Source organism: Cucurbita pepo, chromosome 3, assembly GCF_057944985.1.
Source record: "Cucurbita pepo subsp. pepo isolate OVF chromosome 3, ASM5794498v1, whole genome shotgun sequence".
Taxonomy (NCBI): Eukaryota; Viridiplantae; Streptophyta; class Magnoliopsida; order Cucurbitales; family Cucurbitaceae; genus Cucurbita; species Cucurbita pepo.
In genome coordinates this window covers 17990718-18013215 of record NC_141800.1, presented here as the reverse complement: position 1 = coordinate 18013215, position 22498 = coordinate 17990718, and the positions used below count along the sequence as shown (strand labels likewise).

At 36.5% G+C, this 22498-nt stretch overlaps 3 protein-coding genes across 6 annotated transcripts; all 3 read left to right on the top strand.

The window, feature by feature from the left end:
* Nucleotides 1-452: 452 nt before the first annotated feature.
* Nucleotides 453-4777, top strand: LOC111789854 (Tetratricopeptide repeat (TPR)-like superfamily protein). 3 transcript variants are annotated; one of them, XM_087121899.1, is made up of 2 exons: nucleotides 453-596; nucleotides 2231-4777. In XM_087121899.1, the coding sequence occupies exon 2, from the start codon at nucleotides 2290-2292 to the stop codon at nucleotides 4087-4089; it is 1800 nt and encodes a 599-aa protein (XP_086978025.1). In that variant the 5' UTR covers nucleotides 453-596; nucleotides 2231-2289; the 3' UTR covers nucleotides 4090-4777. The 3 variants fall into 3 exon arrangements, with proteins under 3 accessions (XP_086978025.1, XP_023526333.1, XP_086978024.1); XM_023670565.2 differs by having other exon boundaries at nucleotides 458-596; nucleotides 2235-4777; XM_087121898.1 differs by having other exon boundaries at nucleotides 458-596; nucleotides 761-4777.
* Nucleotides 4778-6214: 1437 nt separating this feature from the next.
* On the top strand, nucleotides 6215-8303 carry LOC111790073 (LIM domain-containing protein PLIM2b). The gene is made up of 5 exons (XM_023670871.2): nucleotides 6215-6721; nucleotides 6808-6904; nucleotides 7002-7030; nucleotides 7379-7468; nucleotides 7756-8303. The coding sequence occupies exons 1-5, from the start codon at nucleotides 6587-6589 to the stop codon at nucleotides 8020-8022; spliced, it is 618 nt and encodes a 205-aa protein (XP_023526639.1). The 5' UTR covers nucleotides 6215-6586; the 3' UTR covers nucleotides 8023-8303.
* Nucleotides 8304-9756: 1453 nt separating this feature from the next.
* On the top strand, nucleotides 9757-22246 carry LOC111790170 (K(+) efflux antiporter 2, chloroplastic). 2 transcript variants are annotated; one of them, XM_087122361.1, is made up of 21 exons: nucleotides 9757-10133; nucleotides 10462-12184; nucleotides 12606-12777; nucleotides 12863-12953; nucleotides 13388-13524; nucleotides 13620-13679; nucleotides 13784-13903; nucleotides 14645-14713; nucleotides 15210-15275; nucleotides 16506-16595; nucleotides 17295-17399; nucleotides 17525-17653; nucleotides 18800-19009; nucleotides 19328-19477; nucleotides 20154-20207; nucleotides 20328-20386; nucleotides 20803-20869; nucleotides 21026-21202; nucleotides 21458-21514; nucleotides 21615-21689; nucleotides 21791-22246. In XM_087122361.1, the coding sequence occupies exons 2-21, from the start codon at nucleotides 10551-10553 to the stop codon at nucleotides 21911-21913; spliced, it is 3645 nt and encodes a 1214-aa protein (XP_086978487.1). In that variant the 5' UTR covers nucleotides 9757-10133; nucleotides 10462-10550; the 3' UTR covers nucleotides 21914-22246. The 2 variants fall into 2 exon arrangements, with proteins under 2 accessions (XP_086978487.1, XP_086978486.1); XM_087122360.1 differs by having other exon boundaries at nucleotides 9758-10062.
* The last annotated feature ends 252 nt before the right edge of the window (nucleotides 22247-22498 follow it).

Sequence of the window (22498 nt, the reverse complement as noted above, 5' to 3'; positions counted from 1 at the left end):
ACTTGTGAGTGTTCGATATTTGAGCTCTATAAAATTTTAGTTATTAACCTAATATGTATGGTAAATAAATATAAAATTTTAAATAATTAAAAAAAGAACTGACAACTGAACTCAACTCGATTACCTCTATTTGAGTAACTTCCACGTAACTTTATATTTCTTTAACTATCTATGATTATCATACTAAACTTTGGATTAGTATTTGGACCGTCAATTAAACTTGCAGTGACATGATCTTTAGATGTCGAGTCACATTTTATTTACTTCATTTATTTTTTTAATTATTTATATTTTTAGTTTATATTATTCAAATGTCTAAATTACCACCATTTAGAGTTTGGGTGGGAGAAACAATGAAGGGCATTTTCGGAAACAAGAAGGCCATTCTAACAAAATTGACGATATTTTAACAAAAAGTGATATTTAGCCCAAATTATCATTGTACATGGTTACTGAAGTTAGGACTGCCCAGTCAAATTCTCTCGGCAAATCATTCTTCCGTAGGCAAGCTCCGAGCGGTGAGCGGCTGCTTGTATTCTACCCTTTGCGCTGTGTTTACTATCCTTTCAGTCGAAGATTGTTCTGTTTATTTCAAGGTAGGTACCATCTTTCAGCTTGTTGATGCGTTTATTGTTGTTTATGCGTGCATGTGTGTTGGTGTATGATTTTGATTTTTGAACCACGCACCGTTAGCTCATTAGCTTCACAATCTTAATTTCGGTTTGAAAGTTGATCATGGCGCTGTGTTCTGGTTGAGTAGGTGGAAGAAACTTGCAGTATGAGTGAGGGTCTGTAACTTAAAGATTTTGCAGAAGGCCTTCTTATCTCGTTTGGTTGATTTGTTAGGCTTTTCATCTGTAGAGTTTCTACTTCTTTGTTTGTTCCTGTGTTACTTTTGTGTTTAGATGAATTCTGGTTGTAGAAAATACTATTTCTGAATTAGATTGGCGGAGAATTGGATCCTTGGAATCTGATTGGTTTAATTGACACCATGTGAGTAAGCTGCTTCTAAGGCTTTTCCTTACTATGAACAATGTGATTGCTGAAAACTTCCGGGAAATGGAAGAGGAATCTGGTTTTAAAGTTTAGGAGAAATCTGAATAAAGTAAAATAAGAAAGGACGAGGCGTCCAGATTGTTGTTTATGCTGGGAAACTGTTATTTAATCTAAGAGAATGACAACACGGCGTGCCTGCTTGCATAATCTTCTATTGAACTAAGAACAACCCAAGTCACTGTCAAAGGATTCGATATTTTGTGAGTATATACAAGAAATGAACCGGGGTACTCGTCCAAACTGATGCTGTTACGTGCAAAAGCTAGTTTCCAACTATTTTTTCCCAGCATGGTTAAAATCCTTAGAGCGGAAATTGGCGTTTTGTTAGGAATCACGGCTCTCCACAATGGTATGATATTGTCTACTTTGAGCATAAACTCTCGTGATTTTGCTTTTGGTTTCCTGAAGAAGCCTCGTACCACTGGAGATGTATTCCTTACTTATAAACCCGTGATCATTCCCTAAATTAGCTAATGTGGGACTCCCTCCCAACAATCATCAACAATCCTCCCCTCGAACAAGGTACACCATAGAGCCTCCCTTGAGACCTATGTAGCCCTCGAACAATTTCCCCTTAATCGAGGCTCGACTCCTTTCTCTGGAGCCCTCGAACAAAGTACACCCTTTGTTCAACACTTAAGTCACTTCTGACTATACCTTTGAGGCTCACAACTTTTTTGTTCGACATTTGAGGATTCTATTGACATGACTAAGTAAAGGACATGACTTTGATACCATGTTAGGAATAACGACTCTCCACAAGGGTATGTAGTCCACAATGGTTTTTCTTTTGGTTTCCCCAAAAGGCCTCATACCAATGGAGATGTATTCCTTACTTATAAACTCATGATCATTCCCTAAATTAGTCAACGTAGGATTCCCTCCCAACGATCCTCAACAGTTTCTTCCTTAAGATGTTTGTGGACCAGTACTCTCTTAGCTTTTTCTTGGGGAATTTGGAAGAAGGGAATCTGAACACTCTTCTTTGATGTCTAGTATATATTGGGACGTGTTTATTCCCAAATGCTTCAAGTTGAGATATCTTTATAGAGATGTATTAGCTGCTTGCTTCTTTGTCCATTAGAGAATGTCTTTGGAATCTCCTTTGGCTTTTTTCAGATTACTTTTCTAACTTATCTCGTAATTATTTGTGATTGTCTTTGTCTTGAGCAAGACAGGAAGGGCGTGGCTAAAGCTTCTCTATCTGCCAGTTTTGTGTGTGAAGCCATTCAAATGTGCAGCGTCCTAACTCGAACGCCCTCTTGGTTTTCCACTCGAAAGCTCTTTGAGCAGAAGCTATCAGATCTCCACAAGTGCACAGACCTCAACCAAGTGAAGCAACTCCACGCTCAAATCCTCAAATCCAATCTCCACCTCGACCTCTATGTTGCTCCCAAACTCATATCTGCTTTCTCTCTTTGCCGCCAAATGCCCCTCGCCACCAACGCTTTCAATCAAGTTCAATATCCAAATGTCCATTTGTACAACACTCTGATTCGAGCCCACGCCCAGAATTCACAACCTTCACAGGCCTTTTCCACTTTCTTCACCATGCAATTTGATGGATTATACCCCGATAATTTCACTTTCCCGTATCTTCTGAAAGCTTGTACTGGGAATGGGTGGTTGCCAGTTATTGAAATGGTACACGCCCAAATTGAGAAATTTGGTTTCATGTCGAATGTATTTGTGCCGAATTCTCTTATTGATTCATATTCCAAATGTGGGTCTGGTGGAATTTTGACAGCGAAGAAGTTGTTTGTGTCAATGGGGGATTGTAGGGATGTTGTGTCATGGAATTCAATGATCTCTGGATTTGCAAAGGGTGGTTTGTACGAAGAAGCTCGGAAGGTGTTCGATAAAATGCCTATAAGGGATAGTATTAGTTGGAACACAATGTTGGATGGGTACGTTAAAGCTGGGAAAATGGATGATGCATTTAAATTGTTTGATGCAATGCCTGAGAGGAATGTTGTCTCTTGGTCGACAATGTTGTTGGGGTACTGCAAGGTAGGGGATATGGAGATGGCACAAATGTTGTTCGATAAAATGCCTACGAGGAATTTGGTTTCTTGGACCATAATTATCTCTGGCTTTGCTGAGAAAGGGCTAGCCAAAGTAGCCATTGGCTTGTTTGATCAAATGGAAGAGGCTGGCGTGAAGTTAGACAATGGGGCAGTAATAAGTATATTGGCTTCTTGTGCTGAGTCTGGTTTGCTTGGGCTTGGTGAGAAAATACATGCTTCCATTAAGAACCACAATTTCAAATGTACTACTGAAATCTCCAATGCTTTGGTTGATATGTATGCAAAATGTGGTAGGCTGGATATTGCATACAATGTCTTTAACGACATACAAAACAAAGATGTTGTGTCTTGGAATGCTATGCTTCATGGACTGGCAATGCATGGGCACGGAGAGAAAGCGCTCGAGCTTTTCAAAAGAATGAAAGAGAAGGGCTTCTCCCCTGACAAAGTTACTATGATCGGAGTCTTGTGTGCTTGTTCGCATGCGGGATTGATCGATGATGGCATTCGATACTTCTCTTCAATGGAAAAGAACTATGCCCTTGTTCATGAAATCGAGCATTACGGTTGCATGGTAGACCTTTTGGGTCGCAAGGGAAGGCTTGAAGAAGCCATCAGGCTCATTCGCACCATGCCAATGGAACCAAATGTCATCATCTGGGGCACCCTTTTAGGGGCATGTCGTATGCATAATGCTGTCGAACTTGCAAGAGAGGTTCTTGATCATTTGGTTAAGTTGGAACCATCTAATCCGGGTAATTTATCCATGTTGTCGAACATATATGCTGCAGCAGGCGATTGGGACTGTGTTGCCGATGTGAGGTTGAGAATGCGGAGTATTGGAACTCAAAAACCATCGGGTGCTAGTTCCATCGAGGTCAATAATGAGGTTCATGAATTTACAGTGTTCGATCGATCACATCCGAAATCTGATAAAATATATCAGATGATTAACGGATTGCGCTGTGAACTTAAACAAGTTGCATGCTTTCCAAACACGTGCTAATAGAGTTTGGAGTATCTATAGAATTGTAACGACCCAGATCCACCGCTTGCAGATATTGTCCTCTATGGGTTTTCCCTTTCGAGCTTCCCCTCAAGGCTTTAAAACGTGTCTGCTAGGGGAAGGTTTCCACACCCTTATAAATGGTGGTTTGTTCTCCTCACCAACCAATGTGTAGAAAATCACGAGCTGCATACTGCTAGTGCAATGGAAAAATGAAGTTATCTTGAAATGTGACACAGTTGTGTAGTTGAAACAAGATGAAAGGTTCGAAAGGATATCTGAAACCTCGTACAGGATCCTTCGCACCAGAAGTTGGCCATTCCCCCATAGCAGAGCTAGAGGCAAATGGAATGACTTGAACATGTGAAGGTCGAAATATACGAAGTTAAAGGTATCCGTTCGTACATTTTAGATGGTGGCGTAACGTAAATTGCTCGTGGAGAATCGATCACCATGGAAAGACCATATCAGATCTCCTGAACAAAAGAGAGCTAAAATTCCTGAAGCAGACGGTTCTTCTACTAGACAATGAAGTGTCTTGCCTTCTGCTGTTGGATTGCTTAACCTTAAATTTCTGAAGTCCTACCTTTTGCTTCTAATGTTTAAATCTTTTGAATTCCAAAATTTTGGATTAATTTTTTTTTTATTCTTATTTTTTAAAAAGAGAAATTTTTTATTATTTTTATTATTATTTTATTTTATTTTTTTTATTTTGAGAAATTAGTTATTTTGATAGCAACTTTTAAAATTTTAAAAATAACAATAGTGTTAAATCAAAACATATATCATATTTTATATGCATTCATATTAGTTATTATCGAATATTTATAATTAGGTATATCAGTATATTTTAATATTACACTGACGAAAAAATTGAGATTTTAAGTACACATACCCTAAAGTGCTCGAGTAAGCAAGTAGTACATTTTTCACCAAAACGATAGGGAGGAAAGGGTTTGGGACGTTTTTGTATGTGTTTAGAGCTCGATAAATACAATAAAGATAAGTAATATAACATGTTGGAATTAATCAAATTGTGAGTATTATTATTTATATTTTATCATGTATAATAAGGTTAATTTTCAATAGGCGAAAGCTCAAAACCAGATGGAACGGCGTCGTTTAAGGGGCGCTAAAAGTAAAACCCGGTAAACGCTGTCCTTCAGTCCAAAGACACTGTTTAATATCTATTTTGTTTTGCTTCAATCTCCCTTATCCAAAGAAAAAATTGAAGATTTAGTTACGATTAGAAAAAATTCTACCTTTATCCATGGATCCCTTATTCCTTCAGAAGTATTGATCCAATTCAATAAAATTATGTTTCCTAATTTCGTGATCCAATTTTTTCAATTTCGAATTTATTTTTGGATACAAATCACGAGAATTTATATTTTTCCTCGAATCTTTCATCGAGAGGTAAAGGATTAAATCCTTTTAAGAAAAAAAGTTTTTGATCGGAATATTAATAATTCCGAAGGATCCCTTAACTATTAAGGGATTAATAGAACGAATCCAACTTTTACCACTAAACTATATCCGCTACAATGCAATTATTGCATATAAATTGACCTTTTGTCGAAGACGAAAATGAGTCGTATTAATAAATAATAAAAAGATCGGATCAAAAAAGAATCATGAAAATTCGAGACGTATTTTCATCAGGGCAACTGATGAGATTAGGAAAAGAGGACTCATTTTAATTAAAAAATTAACAATTTTTTTAATTCTATTCAGTACTGAAATAATAGTAAGGAATAGCACCTTGATTCTATATCATCTTTTTTTGTATCATAGGAATCAAATAATAAATCTTATGATTCTTGTTATTTGTATTTTTTTTGTTTCAAAAAATTTTTGTGTTTTCAAATAAAATAAATAAAATAATTTTATCTACGATTCATTGGAACAAAAAAGCTTGTATTTTTTTTTGTTTCAAAAAATTTTTGTGTTTTCAAATAAAATAAATAATTTTATCTACTATTCATTGGAACAAAAAAGCCCGGCTAGGTACTCACCAGGCTAGGCCATGGAAATAAAATGACAAGGACTTTGGGATGAAATAAAATAAAAGAGGTACTATATTTTTTTTTTATTTAGAAATATATATTTTTAGCAATCTTTCCTCCCTCCATTTTTCTCTGAAAAAGCTGGAGTTCCTTTGAATTGGTCGACGGATTCGTCCTTGTTTCCCTCGAATTCAGCCCATTATGTCCAAAATTGGAGCGGATGGCAGTTGTGATTTAGAGTTCTCTGCCACATTCGGATTCAGATTTCTGATGTATAAATTTGGTTTTGTAGTTAATCACTGGAAGCCTTTCATCTTGTCCCGTCGCATTCGAATTAATCTGGCAGACAAGGCTTCGGACGGCTTGGGGTTCTAATCGCCCTTGTTTTTTTCTTGGTTTCTGGGGGTGAATTCTTTCTTTTTTTTTTCCTTCTCCCGAAGTTCTTGGATCTCGGATCGAGTCCATCTTGTAAAAGAGTAATTTGCTTCGTAATGGCTTTCACAGGAACGTTGGATAAATGCAAGGCTTGTGATAAGACTGTTTATGTCGTTGATTTATTGTCTCTTGAAGGAATTCCTTACCACAAGCATTGCTTCAAATGCAGCCACTGCAAAGGCACTCTTTCGGTTAGTCTCTCTCAATTTGAAATCATCATTTCGTATTAGAACACTCGATTTTGGCGGATTTGATCCGAGTTCGTTGTCTATTACAGATGAGCAGCTACTCATGGATGGATGGTGTCCTGTATTGCAAGACTCATTTCGAGCAACTCTTTAAAGAATCTGGAAATTTCAGCAAGAACTTTCAAAGTAATACACGTTTCTTTCCATTCTTCTATTTGTTCCTGTTTTACTTTTCCTTAATTTCCTGACATTCTCTCATTTCCATGGTATTGAATCACAACAGCCAAGCCTTCTGAGAAGCAAAGTGAACTGGTAGGCTCCCACGCTTTTCATTGTTCTTAGGTTTAGAAAACAGAAACTGCAAAATTCTGGTGTTTTACAATTTCATATCTAAGCTTATTAGGATTAAGTCTAAATGTTCTTCCAAATCCTGATTTTGAATATGCCATTCCTAATGTTGTTGATAAACACAAATTTTGTATGGTTGTGATTTTGTTTCAATTTAGGGCTTGCTCGAGTCTATTGGTTTGTATAATATGATCAATTATCATTCCTATGATCATTTTATCCTCATTTTATATTGATAGTTCATGAAATTTGAAGCTTGTGCTCTCCATGAAAATGCTGTAATTTTGATACAAATTTCATAATCTTTGACAGACAAGGACCCCCAGCAAACTCTCCTCCATGTTCTCTGGAACTCAAGATAAATGTTCTGTTTGCACCAAAACAGTTTATCCATTAGAGAAGGTCTGTAGTTCTTCCCTTTCTTTGATATCACATTGTTTGGGTTGTTGTTGTCTGATTGAAACCTGCCACCTCTCAGGAATGAGATATAGAACGGGTTTGTAATGACTTTTTAAGTGCGTATAGAGGCGTTTCATGAACGTTGTTCGTCTGTTTTACGTAGTTTAAAAGAAAATGTTTTGTTTTATGGTTCAGTTTTCAAAGCAAATGATCTGTGATTGATGCGTTACATCTAGGTTCGTATATGGCTCGAGAAAATTGAAAATTGAAATGTATATATGGCTAAACAGGTGACTCTGGAGGGGGAATGCTACCACAAGAATTGCTTTAGATGTGCTCATGGTGGATGCCATTTGACACACGGTTCATATGCTGCTCTTGATGGAGTATTGTACTGCAAGCACCATTTTTCTCAGCTGTTCATGGTCAAAGGCAACTACAACCATGTCCTTGAAGCTGCTGCAAACAAGAAAAACGCCACACCCCCGGCCGATCGCGCCGAAGAAGATGCCGAGTCTCAGCCTCAATCCGAGGATCATGCAGTAGAGCAATCTTGAAATGCCTTTTCTGCTCTACCAGCATTTGAGAATTCTCTTCTTCTTCTTCTTCGCTTCATTCTTCTTATGAAACTACCAAATTTATTTTCTACTGGGAAAGAGAAACCAAAACCTTCACCATTTGTTTTTGTTCACATTCACATTGACTTCCTATTTATAATGTTGTAATTCAAGGCCCTATTTCTCAGCCTTGTACACACAGCTTTCAAAGAACTGCACCATAGTTTCTGTGTGAATGAGATGCTGGAATAAAATGCAGATCTTACCTGCAATTTCAAATATCACCAAATACATTTTGCTACCCATTCCATTACATGCTATTTACCATTTCGTAGTTGTAGTTCGACCCACTTTCGCGACATTTTAGATGAGGTAAGTATGATATAGAACTGTAACAGCCGAACCTCACTGCTATCAGATATTCAATTCCTATTTGTTGGTTTGATTTTGTTCGGTTCTAATCGTGCTACTCCATTTCACCTATCATTTTTACGTGGTTAGTGTCTCGAGCATGGGTCTCCGCTTGCTCCTTTGTACTAGTAGCTCGACATACTTTATTCCCCTTTTTTACTTGTTATTAGCAGTCTAGTTTTTTGTGAGTTAGTTTGATATCTTAGCATATTCCCAGACAATATTCTGTGAACCATTTTGTCCCACAAGCACTATTGGGGCTATTCTTTCTTGTCTTCTTATATCTCAGTAGACAGCTTTGGATTTTTGTTGTTAAATGAAAGTTTGTAGTACCACACACGATGGAATTCAAATGTTTGATCATGTGGTCCGTCCAAGTTTACCGTTAACAAATATTATTTGCTTTCGCCTGTTATATATCGTCAGCTTCACGGTTTTAAAATGCATTTGGTGTGGGATCTCACAATCCAACCTACTTGGAGACTAGCGTCTTTATTGGCATGGCACACTGGGCATATCTCACAATACAACCTCAGGCACATCTCACAATCCAATCTCTTTGGAGATGGCACACTGGGCACACCTCACAATCCAACTTTCTTGGAGACTAGCGTCTTTATTGGCACACTGACTCAGTGTTTGGTTATGATATTATTTGTAGCCTAACCATCTTAGGTCGTTGTTCCTTGGCACACTGACTCAGTGTTTGGTTATGATATTATTTGTAGCCTAACCGTTGTTCCCACACGGTTTTATTTTGGTTAGGGAGAGGACCTTCTTTAAATACCATCCATGCAAATTTAATTGATTAATATGCCAATTAAATATTTAAAAAAAAAATGTCAAAATAGTATTAGAAATGTCATAAATACACATAATTATTTTCTAATTTTATAAAATTGAAAAAACTACAGTATTAATGAAAATTGAGATTTTCTAAAAAAAAATAAAAAAATAAAAAAATTAAATTAACAAATAAAACATTGCCTTCTTGGGACGGTCTTATCCTATGGTCCTAGTGCCCGCGAGTTTCATGCGCTCTAAACCCGACCTGTTCTTATCCTACAATGGTGGAAGGAATCGAATTTTTTTTCAATATAATGAAATATTTTTCTCCATAGTTAAATTATCCCCCAATTGTAATAATATATTTTAAAAATAATTTATGTATATATATTTATAATTAAAAGTAGATTGGATAATTAAAGTAGTTGTAAAATAGTAAACTCGCGCTGTCGCTGACAGGGAGCTTCCTTCACTCGACTCCCTCCACTTGATCATTATGCCTTTTATTAGTCGACTGCGTATCACGCGCCTAAAAAGCGCGCGTGTCTTTGTGCCCTTTCATTCGGAATATCCAACGCCCCGCAAACGAATCAACGATGAGCCCGTCGACCAACGAAGGGCCATTTCTGTAAAATCGCGAGAAATATCAAAGAGCAGCTGGTGGCTTTTCTCGGCCGAAACTTTCATTTTCCCACCATCCAAACAATACGCGAATTCACTACTAATTTTCTCTCATTTGTTTCCATTTCTGCATCTCCCGGACTGTCGTAGCCGGAGCTTCGTGTTCTCTCTGAGTTTCTCTGCCGCCGACGTTCACCATTGTTTTCTCAGCCTTCAGCATCGGTTTGTTCATCCTCTGTTGAGAAATATGGTTTAATATGTCTGGATAGTGCGTTTTCGGATAGAAACGTCTTGTGAGTGTGTATTGGTAGCTCGTGTGTTGTTATTACTTGTTTTTTTTTTTTTTTTTTTTTTTTTTTTTTTTTTTTTTTTTAAATTTTATCCGCCGGCTGCGTTTTGGATTTGATTGCATTGCTATGTTGTTTTGTGCTCCGTGTGAACAGTTGTATGTGTTTATGATTGATTCGTTTGAATTGAATGCACGAGTGACCGATCGGATGAATGGAATGATGTTCATGTTTTTCACTTGACCCGCGTGCTTGTGGTTTTAGGGTTGTGTCAGTGTGTGGTTAATGGTTTGTATCCACATTTCATGAGCGGTTCTTGATTTTGTTTGACCAGGTGTTTGGCTGAATGATTGCACTGTTGGTACGAGTATGTGATTGAACACTGGGTGGTTTTGGAAGGACCTGTCTCATTTTCCTGTAAACATGGATTTATCTTGTCATATTTGGAAGCAAAATGTGTTATGTGGTAGTGAAAGAACGCATTGCAAGACGTTGGATCAGTTTGGCCTCAGATATGTGCTTAGAAGTAGAGCTCTTGATGCCAAGTTGAGTGGTGGTTCAAGAGTAATTTATAAGGTGCCTAATAAGAGAAACAGAATTGTATCTTCTAGCGATTCCATTCACTTGAGTCTGGTTTGTGGTAGCAAGTTTGATGGTGCCTTGCAAATTTCTAAGCACAAGCGATTCTTGAACTGTAACTATAATGGTAGAAAGATGGGGATGGTTCATTCAGAGTGTCAAAGCAACGATTCTTTAGCATTTATTGATGGAAATGGCAGAAATATGGAATATGTAGATACTGGTGATGAAGGATCCAGTTCTGTGCCTACTGATGGTGTAGGGTCAGCTGGTTCCAGAGAAGCCGGTGGAGAAGCAGAAGCAGTAGAAACGGTTGCACCAACTGTTGATGAGCTTAGAGAATTGCTGCAAAAGGCTATAAAAGAACTGGAAGTTGCAAGACTTAACAGTACCATGTTCGAGGAGAAGGCCCAGAAAATATCAGAAACAGCAATAGCTTTGCAAGATGAAGCAACCCATGCTAGGAATGATGTGAACTCTACTCTTGATTCTGTACAACAGATAGTGAAGGAAGAATATGCTGCCAAAGAAGCTGTTCAAAAGGCTACCATGGCTCTTTCATTAGCAGAGGCAAGGCTTCAGGTGGCAATAGAGTCAATGGAGCTGGCAAAAGGAGGAAATGATTTTCCGGAAACATCAATAAATAGTGAGGGGGAGATTGATGGCAAGGATGAGCAAGAAGTGTTGTTAGTTGCTCAGGAGGACATCAAAGAATGCCGGGCAAATTTGGAAAATTGTGATGCGGAATTGAAGCGCTTACAGAGTAAAAAGGAAGAGTTACAGAAGGAAGTGGACCGGTTGAATGAGTTGGCTGAAAAGGCACAATTGAATGCGTTGAAAGCTGAAGAAGATGTCGCAAATATAATGCTTTTGGCTGAGCAAGCTGTTGCTTTTGAACTTGAGGCTGCCCAAAGGGTTAGTGATGCTGAAATAGCTTTACAGAAAGTGGAGAAATCCTTGTCAAGTTCTTTTGTCGACACTTCGGAAATCACACAGGGGTTAAATGTTATTGAAGAAGTTGAGAATGAGGATAATAAGGCAGTTCCAGAAATATCTGGTGATATTGCTGTTGAAATGGATAGAGATTTACCACTTAGTGGTGATTCCTTAGTTATTAAATCTCTACCAGGTAGCTTTTCAGATTCTGAAGACTCTGATCAACCATATTACTTAAGTGATAGCGAGAATGGAAAATTGAGTTCAGACTCCTCTAAAGAGGTTGAATCTGGAGCAGAGAAGTCTATTTTGAGTCAAGCAAAAAAGCCGGAAACACAGAAGGATTTGACCAGAGAAGGCTCACCTGTAAATTCCCCAAAGGCTCTATTGAAAAAATCTTCTCGCTTTTTTTCAGCATCATTCTTTTCCTTTGCAGTTGATGGGACAGAGTTCACTCCAGCATTAGTCTTCCAGGGTTTCCTGGATTCCACGAAAAAGCAATTGCCAAAGCTAATTGTTGGAGCAGTACTATTCGGAGCAGGGTATGTGCCAACATATTCTTTATCATTTCTGTATTCACTTCTCAAAGAGTGTTAAGGCCCATAAAGATAATTCTTACAAGTATATTGCTTACTGCTCGCTATAGCAAAGCATATTTCATCTTGCTGTTGAAGGTATTTCAATAGTATTCTCCTTCCCCAGGAATCTTAGAAAGAAGAGATTCTTACGTCCCATTTGCATTTCAAATTGTAACTGTAGCTTACACATCAACCATGTTAAAAAAGAAAAAGTAATAAGCTTTAGAAAAATGCTGCCATGTGAAAAACACACTGGCTTCATGAGCTTGAAATATACCTATTGGTATATTGGCCTGTGTGGACCATAGTATGCTCTTTCGTTTTGTTGTTGTGTACAGAGAAGAGATTGCTTCTTATAGTCACTTGATGTTGAAATTCATCACAGGATTGCTATCTTAGCAAATCGAGCAGAAAGGAACTCTCTTATGTTTCAGCAGCCTGGTGTTGTCACTACTAGCACCGATGAAGTTTCCTTGAATACAAAGCCTTTATTTCAACAATTAAGGAAACTTCCTAAAAGAGTGAAAAAGTTAATTGCAAAGCTTCCCCATCAAGAGGTGTGTACTCTACTCGTTGCTTCCTTTTAGAGTTGAAATTTTTGGCAGTAACTTTCAATGTCATCTTCCATTAAAAAAATTTCAGGTGAATGAAGAGGAGGCTTCACTGTTAGATGTGTTATGGCTGTTGCTTGCTAGTGTTATATTTGTACCAACATTTCAGAAACTTCCTGGAGGTGAATAAGTTTTGCATGCTTTTCTGTATAGATCTGAGTTTCCTACCTGCCTGCTTGCTTGCTATTTTCTTTTTAAATGTTCTTAGGTTGATTGCCTCGAAGTTTTGGTTTCATGAATATCAACGTCACATGAAAACTTAAACTTCTACTTGCCACTGCTGCACTCATCGTGTGAGTCTATGCTATTGTGACATCAACTCTGTTTCGTTAAAAAAATGAAAAAACTATTTGTGCAGATTAAGATAGGGCTAGGTTTGTAGGTTTCAAACTCTTTTTGCTGGAGTTGTAGACAGTGAAAATGTTGCTGGCTGTTTCACGATAAATTGTGTATATGCATTTGGGTTAGTTTATGTAAGGCTTTTTAGACAAGTTTATTTACGTCTTTATCTCTGTGTTTTCAACCAATGGTGTATTTTGTCCAATGTGCTGTATAGGAAGTCCTGTCCTTGGGTACTTGGCTGCTGGCATTTTAATTGGGCCATATGGTCTCTCCATAATTCGTCACGTGCATGGAACAAAAGCAATTGCTGAATTTGGAGTTGTTTTTCTCCTGTTCAACATTGGCCTGGAGGTGATCCTTTTAATTGAGTTGATTTTTTCTATTCCTTTATTCATTTACTTGCGTTGTACTTTTAAAAGATTGAACCCAAGTTATTGTTTTTTCAGCTATCAGTTGAGAGGCTAAGTTCCATGAAGAAATATGTATTTGGGTTAGGGTCTGCACAGGTGATTACGAAATTCAATTCTTTGATGTTATGGGGCCTAGCTGACCCTTGCTTTTAGTCTTTAAATGATCTACCATGGGTATTTAACCCTATTCAGAAATGCAGGTTTTGGTTACAGCTGTGGTGGTTGGCTTGGTTGCTCATATTGTCTGTGGGCAGGCTGGCCCAGCTGCAATCGTCATTGGAAATGGATTGGCTTTATCATCCACTGCTGTTGTCCTTCAGGTATGGACATGGTATAAGTATTTTCTTGACATTGTAGCATTTTCTTTTATTGTACTTAAACATTTTCACTCTTGGATAATAAATTTTTATGTTTGTAAACTGTGGTACTGCTGTAGTTCTTGATGGAGATGTGCCTGAAACTAACTTTGACTTCTTTTATCTGAATCTATGCTCAAGGATAAATATTCGTCCCTGTTCATTGCTTATCTTTATTTGTTAATCTCGTGCAATTTTCCAGAATTTTACTTTTTCTTGGCTGCTAGTGAGAATTGCCATGACTTATTATCCCCAATGTTGAAGAGACAAGGAAGGAAAGAGCATCGACCAATTTTTGTGATCCCAATGTGCTAGAATTCTCAGTTTTAAAAAAATATACTCGATTTTTCTCACTCGGAGAATACAAGTAGTTATTATTATGGTTGCTAATCAGATGAAGTTTCATTATTCATGCTAATAGTCTAGTTTTGGTATTCTTGAATAATAAATATTACGACAATATATTTTCTAATTCTCAGCGTTCTTTAATGTATATGGTCCAGTAACTTGTTTTCTCTAAAGTATTCTACTGTTACTTCTTGGGCTCTTTGTTAACCTAAACCACCATTTGATCTTGACTTGAAATTTTCAAGAATTTAGCCAAATATCAACTCTCTTCGTGATTGATATTGTAGCCTATGAACATATATGCCTACATGAGACTTTTTGGATGATGTCAGCTTCGTTCATGGTCTCTTTTTGCAGGTGTTGCAAGAGCGAGGTGAGAGCACTTCACGGCATGGGCGTGCCACATTTTCTGTCTTACTATTCCAGGTATCTTGATTATTTCAATTGCATTACATGCATTTAGACCACAATTTCCAGGCGGGGTGATTTTATATCACAACCTACTTGTCTGAAAATGAATAGGATCCTTGCAGACACAAATACCCAATCTCATTTGGCTTTTTAGTTTCACTGTGGTCAAACCTACATGAACTACTTGAGAAGCGTGAAAATTTTGAACTGACTGCACAATATGCAACGTATAGCTTATAGTTTCCATTCTGTGCTTCGATCTAACATCAACGGGAGTCTTTGTTATTATTTTTTTGTTTTTTGGGTGGGGGTCTGTGGCCCCTACGTTGAATTAACTGACTTACTTTTGAATTTTGTGGCTGATGTGGAAAATCTGTAATATTGTTTGTCCTCTGCGCGGTTGCTCCCATGATTAGTTTCTGTGTTTTTGGAAAAGTAAAATTTTATATCAGAATCTTTTGTTTTTACTGTTGTTCAGGCTTCAAGTTAACTTTCTTTCCCTCGTGTCCAGGATTTGGCTGTGGTGGTTTTGCTGATTCTCATACCTCTAATTTCACCTAATTCATCCAAAGGAGGGGTAACAACTTCTAACATGTTGCTTTTCCAGCGCTTTTTTTTTTTTCTTTTCCATTTTTCCTAAATATGGCTGTGACAGTTATTTGATAACCTTATTACTCTGTGATAGAGTTTTAATTTGGCACTCCCTTGGCGCTCTCCCTTTGTTATTTTTTCCGGAGCATAGTGTTAGATATCTATTTTATAGACTACTAATGAAGTAGTGTTTGCTAAATTTGGAGCGTTGTATATAGTGGTAATTTCCCATGGACTAAAGAAAAAAAGAGTTATGGATACGATGGGCTGTAGCCTATAACAAACAATAAGAGAATAGGATTTAATATTAAGCACCATTTTCCATTGTATTCACTATTTAAATACGTCTTCAACCATTTTAATTGCATGTTTGATTCTAGGAGCCATATTTTTCACGATTTCTAAAAAATCAAAGAACACACAAGTACACCACAGCTAGAATTAGACTCCACATAATAACTTACAATGAAAATTAAACCTGCATTTTTTTCTTAGAAAAAGAGGTTGCTCCTCTTGCTATCTCATGTACTTGTTAGATTTTTTGTATCACACACGCTACGTGGTCTTCTACTTGTGTTTTGGTCACTGGTTGGATGCATTATTTTTCTTATGATTAAAACCATAAAATGAAGAGGACCACAGAGGAGCAACTTAAATGGCCAATGGTGAATTTCAAAATAACTGGAAAATGTTATAATAAATTAGTTAAATAAAAAATAAAAGTGTATAAAAGATAGTGGTACAAGCAATCTATTGAGTGGTCTTGGCAAAGAAATTTTTGATCCACCTATCCGGACAAGTTTATTTGATTCTTGTTACAGTGTTAGTGGCAGTCCCTATTTCAAAACCTTGTGAGGATAGAGGATTTCTGGTTTAAAGAAGGAAAATAAGATCATTTGTTTATTTATTTATTTATTTATAAATATTGATAGATTTTCTTAAATAAAAGATGTATAATATAAGATGCTGTTTGTATGTTAATCTAAAATTTTATTTACTTGACGACTTGTACAATTGTATTTGTCTTCTTTTCACCGCTTTCTGTTATAGATGGGAATCAGATTCAAGGTTTCCTCCACTAATATTAGTTTTGTTTCTACAATCATCTTATGCTATTTATTTGGACCTAAATTAATGACTTTTACATTTTGGGTGGTTAAACTTATTACGATGTGTAAACTAAAATAAAAAATCTATACACCATACTCTTTTTCAGATTGGTTTTCAAGCCATTGCTGAAGCTCTCGGCCTGGCTGCTGTTAAGGCAATAGTTGCCATTTCTGCCATAATAGCTGGTGGGCGCCTGGTAGGTGGTGATTCTATTTCTTACTAGCGCTGAAGCTCTTATCCTCCCTGTTGTATTCTTTCTTCAGGGATGGAAGAATGCTCTTTTGGAAAAATATGATCTCCTCTAGAACGTTACTGTTTCTAAAATGCCTGATTGTTAAAATCATCATGTGATTTCAGTTCTTATGTGCAGTCGTTCTTGTCGAAGTATTAAAAACGTGGGTGTTCTTGAGATTTTATGATAATCCTGGTCTTTTTCTGGTAGTCTAAGAAACACCACCAAAAGTGCTGTAATTTGCCTTTCATTTTCTACTTATTTGTGTCATGGCTGTCTGGTGTCTGCTGATTTCATCTCTATGTCCCCCTCTCCCCTTTCTTGCACGTTTTCTTTCCAATACATATTTTCTACCTAAAAGTTATCAATACAACATTAGAAATACTGAGAAAACTTCCCTCTGGACTGTTGAGCGTTTCAAGTTTAGAAAGTATTTCTCGAAACCACATTTTCCTTTCAAATAGTTGATTTTAAACTAAATAAGAATTTACCTTACCAGGTACCTTCATGACTTTGAAATGAATCTTCTGTAGAGCTTCTGTTAGACTCTTGCATTGCAGCACATTATTTTATTACTTAAAACGACAATCACTTAAGATATCAGTACTGCATCTTGTGCTTTGTTTTCTAATTTCTTCTTGTTTTTTCTCCTCCTAATTACAGCTACTACGACCAATTTATAAACAAATAGCTGAAAATCAAAATGCAGAAATATTCTCTGCCAATACTCTACTTGTCATTCTGGGAACAAGTCTACTTACTGCCAGGGTACTGCTTTGCACTCTCTAAGATTCTTTTTCAGTAACTAACTGAAATAATACTTCATTTGCTCATCTTTTTTTTTTTTTTTCCTTTTCTTTTTGGGTTCAATTTTTTGCATCCATTGAGAGTAGGCCGGACTATCAATGGCACTGGGTGCCTTTCTAGCAGGTTTACTGCTAGCAGAAACGGAATTCTCCTTGCAGGTTGAATCTGATATTGCTCCATATCGTGGCCTTCTATTGGGTCTCTTCTTCATGACGGTAGGTATTTCATGTTGGATACCTTTTGTTCTGATGCCCTTCTATTAGACTTTCTAGGACGGCCCCCTGATATATTAGGTTCGGTGGTGGTATGCGATTTTTTTTACAAGAGAGGCATTATTAGAAAATATATATATATATATATATATATATATATATATATATATATATATATATATATATATATATATAAAATAAAAAACAAAAAAAAGAAAAGAAAAGAAAAAGGAGAGTCGCCGGGAGAAGATAAGACATCCTCTTATTTGCCAAAGCCAAAGAAATTGCAGTAAGATTTTCAAAATGGAACAGCGAGAAGGTAATAATTACTGCATATCCTATAGGGTAACCTTATCAGAGTTTTTTGGACCATATGGGACAAATGAAACAACCGCCTTTTTTGTGACTAGGAGAGGTCCTTTAATAGCTTTCTTGATTCATTACATTTTCTGTTCTGTGGCTCAGTGTAAAAGTTACTCTTTCTTTTAAAAAATTGCTCTCTTATTTTTCATCCTATTGGAATCTTTATTATAATTCGGTGGGTTTTGACGATCTGCCCTTATTCGTAATTTCATGCCGTCAATGAAATTGAATTTCTTAAAAAAAAAAAAAAAAAAAAAAATCCATGAAATTATAGCTGTTTCTCCTTAAAAAAAGAAAAGAAATCCCATGTTTCTCAAAATGGAAAAATAAAGGAGAACAAACTCAAGATTTTATAGCTAAAGAACTTGATCTATAAGCTAGGAAACAACTTCAAGGAAAAATGGTCTTGACCTTTCAACTAGCAACCAACAAATTCTTAATAGGAAATTTTTAGTTTAAATTCTTGCAATGTTATTTTCTTCATTATCAATATGTTGGGACTTGTAAACGAAACTAGTATTTGAATTCACTAAGAAAAGTTATTTGGAGTCTCCAACTATGAGTAGCTGAGAGATGCACTACTAAACTGATATATTTTCACAATCAAGTGAAGGTACATTCTCTGTCACACTACAACATTGTGAACAATTGGTTGAGCTTCATATTGAAGTTTTCTAATGAAATCTAATAGATTTTTATGTTGGTTGCACTTGTAACATTGCTTTTCTGTTTTGAGATTTGTAGTCATTAATTTACCACATTTCCTGGTTATTTTTTTACTTTCAGGTTGGGATGTCTATCGATCCAAAACTTCTTCTATCTAACTTTCCAGTTATCATGGGATCTTTGGGACTTCTTATTGGTGGCAAGACTATATTGGTTGCCTTGGTTGGTAGACTTTTTGGCGTCTCAATTATATCTGCGTTAAGAGTTGGGCTGCTTCTTGCTCCTGGTGGAGAATTTGCTTTTGTGGCGTTTGGTGAAGCTGTCAATCAGGTTACGTTCACGATTAACTGTTGGATTATGAATTTGAATGCTTATCTTTATTACCCACAAATAACTTTCCCAGCTATCTTTTGATTTTTGAGAAAACATTTATTGCAAGACCAAGGTTGCTAATTTTCTCAAAATGCCAAAGATGAGAACTTTTCTAGTAATTCTTTTTGGTAGTTGTAATTATTTTCCGGAGGCCTATTTGTGTCATTTTGGCCTTGTTGTTTGTAGGGTGATTCTTCTGCTTACATTTCTCTTATGATAGAGATCTTTTAGCAAAAAAAAAAAGGGGATAAAGTTGCTAATTTGTGTTTTCTACAGGGTATTATGTCTTCTCAACTATCCTCTTTATTATTTCTTGTTGTGGGAATTTCAATGGCCCTTACGCCGTGGCTGGCTGCTGGTGGTCAGTTAATTGCTTCTCGGTTTGAGCAGCATGATGTTCGGAGTTTATTGCCTGTTGAAAGTGAGGTAAAATGCTATCATGAAAAGAGATTTCCCTTAAAAGTTTGATTCCTTAGGAAAGTTTTCAGGCGTAGTTTGACATTTCTCATTGAGTTTTCTATGACATTAATTTGGTAATTTGAAATAGGACTTCACTTAATATTTATACTTATTGCAACTTATATAAATGAGAGGAAGGTGCTCTACTTCTTTGGATGTCTTCACTTTGAGATGATTATCTTTTTCTTCGGAGGTTGATTAGATTGATTAATTAGGTCATCTATTGATAGAACTGTGTAGAGTAGCCCCGAAAGAATTCACCATGTATTGACCCAATAATCAATGGAGAAAGCTAGACCTGCGATTGACACTTATCCAGAAATACAAAATACCTACAATATTCTAGGCCTTTATAATAGAATCATACAGCCATCTTATTAAATTAGTGGAGCGTGGAGATGCGTGCAATCTAGCTCCAATATCCACCTTTTAAGGGTTTCTTCCTAGGCTAGGCACTTATTGATAGTGCCAAAGAAGTTGACCATTTATCATATTAGGTGAATATTGTTTTTTTAGCTCTTTCTGTTTGAGGTCAATTTATCATACTATTAAAGCAAAATTTAATTTTGCTTCATGACATTATAAGTTAGTCTACTTACAAACTAACCCTGGCATTTTTTGTTTTTTTTGGTAATCTCCTCAGACTGATGATTTACAAGATCATATCATTATTTGTGGATTTGGACGAGTTGGTCAGGTCTGCTTCTTGTACATCGTTGCTAGATATAACTTGTTCTAACTCTTACTAAGAGGTTTCGGTATATTATTAATATGGCATTTGGTACAAAAATTTACCTTCTTTCCTTGTCACCCTCAGATAATAGCCCAGCTTCTGTCAGAGCGACTGATTCCTTTTGTTGCCCTTGATGTGAGGAGGTATGCGGCACTAGAAAATAAAATTTCTTTACTGGCTTTTTTACTGAACAACTAAAGCACGTCTTATCCCGTGTATATGCATGACAATGACATGCTTTCCTTGGAAGAAAATATATGCATCATTGAAGTTTGTTTACCCGATTTAAAGCACCCACCATTAAACCATGTATTTTAGTGTACTTTGCGGTAGTTTATTGCCTCTGATCTTCTAATGCAGTCAATTTTAAGTTTTAGTAAAATCCTCATGAAATATGGTATGTTTCTAAGAAGAAATTCCTTTACAAAGAACTAGACATCAATTTATAATGAGTGTCAACTATTTTACCAGTAAAGAATGAATGTCAATCTGTGGATCATCTTCGAAGGCACTTTTTAAAACTTTTTATACATCATTCATATGTGTTTTGCTCTTTCAGTGATAGAGTGGCTGTAGGGCGTGCCTTAGACCTTCCTGTGTATTTTGGAGATGCAGGAAGTCGAGAGGTAAAAAGAATTTCATATGAGAAACTACTTTCTTGGCTTTCTTTACTCACTTTATGTTGTAACCTAGGTTCTACATAAAGAGAGCAAACATTAGTCTCTTTTCATTACACGGATAAAAAGTTTCGTTTCGTTTCGTTTTTTATTTTTTTAAACTAGGTTCTACATAAAGTTGGTGCTGAAAGGGCATGTGCTGCTGCAATAACACTGGATACGCCAGGTGCAAATTACAGAACCGTTTGGGCTCTGAGCAAGTATTTCCCTAATGTTAAGACTTTTGTTCGAGCTCATGATGTTGATCACGGCCTTAATTTAGAGAAGGCTGGGGCTACCGCGGTACTATTTTTGAACTCTTACTATATGATGCCGAGTCTTCAAATTTTAAAGCATGATATGTGATGCCCGAGTCTTAAAACTTTTAAGCTTGGTGTGTTTCTTTTCTTGTGATTGAACGCACCCAATCTATTCCCTTGTGATGGCTTTCGCTTTATATGACTTGAAAAGGATCAAATTGAAGGATAATGAACTGTCTTGTTCATATTATGTGACAAATTTAGTGTCATCTTTGTCTATGCTGGACAACACTTGCAGGTAGTTCCCGAGACGTTGGAACCAAGCTTACAGTTAGCTGCTGCTGTTCTTGCTCAGGTAATTGCATTATTATGATAAAACAATCACTTGATTGTTTGTAGTATTATTCTACATGCTTTCTGGATCTCAAAACTTAATGGATTGTTTTCCTTTTAAGGCTAAACTACCCACATCAGAGATTGCTGCAACAATTAACGAGTTTAGGTCTCGGCATTTATCCGAACTTACCGAGGTACTTTGTCGTAGTTGTTTCCACATACAAATCTATGATTGATGCATAAGATATGGGTGATGGGTGGGACTTGAACTTACAGTTATAGTCTGCATTTGTAGCTATGTGAAGCCAGTGGAAGTTCACTCGGATACGGGTTTTCTCGAATCATGAGTAAACCGAAAGTTCAAACCTCTGATTCCTCGGACGAGAATCAAGTCACTGAAGGAACACTGGCCATATGATATCAGTGGTCCATGAGTTTGCAGGCAAGAGAAAGAAAGAAAGAAGAGGAGGAAGAAGAAGAAAAAAGGTTGATTTGCTATAAAAGTGTACAGAAGAAACTTGGTGTTCGAAAAGAGGGTTAACAATAATAAGTGTTGTTGATCACCACATTTTGTTCTTATAGTTTTGCTTCATTTACCCATGAAGATGCTCTGCTTGGAACTCTTTTAACCCTCTACTACTACAACACCCATAGGAACCATCACTATTCAAGTTACACTCCAAATTTTGATCTATCACTCCATGTTTTGTTAATTATTATTATTATATATAGCCTGCATTTTTTGACATTATTTCCCGATATTCTTCTTTTTGTACGTCAAATAACATCAAAAGTGTTGGTTTCGGAAGGTAGAATGGAATGTCTAATGTTTTGTCATCTAGAAAACTCATTGGATTGTTGCAAGTGGAACGAACAGGGCGTGCTTTGGAAGAAGTGATTTGTTACCGAGTTGTATTATTTAGAATAACAAAAGCATCTCTAAATTACTCAAAGTTTCATATCAGAAGTAAGTTTTCAAGAAACTGCTTTAGTTTTAGCAAAA

Excerpts from the sequence above, each read along its gene's own strand:
- LOC111790170 (XM_087122361.1), top strand. The coding sequence starts at position 10,551 with ATGGATTTATCTTGTCATATTTGGAAGCAAAATGTGTTATGTGGTAGT. Across the intron at positions 12,185-12,605 it reads GCAGTACTATTCGGAGCAGG|GATTGCTATCTTAGCAAATC; the intron begins GTATGTGCCAAC and ends AATTCATCACAG. Across the intron at positions 13,680-13,783 it reads TTGGGTTAGGGTCTGCACAG|GTTTTGGTTACAGCTGTGGT; the intron begins GTGATTACGAAA and ends TCAGAAATGCAG.
- LOC111790073 (XM_023670871.2), top strand. The coding sequence starts at position 6,587 with ATGGCTTTCACAGGAACGTTGGATAAATGCAAGGCTTGTGATAAGACT. Across the intron at positions 6,905-7,001 it reads TTTCAGCAAGAACTTTCAAA|CCAAGCCTTCTGAGAAGCAA; the intron begins GTAATACACGTT and ends GAATCACAACAG. Across the intron at positions 7,031-7,378 it reads CTGAGAAGCAAAGTGAACTG|ACAAGGACCCCCAGCAAACT; the intron begins GTAGGCTCCCAC and ends AATCTTTGACAG.
- LOC111789854 (XM_087121899.1), top strand. The coding sequence starts at position 2,290 with ATGTGCAGCGTCCTAACTCGAACGCCCTCTTGGTTTTCCACTCGAAAG.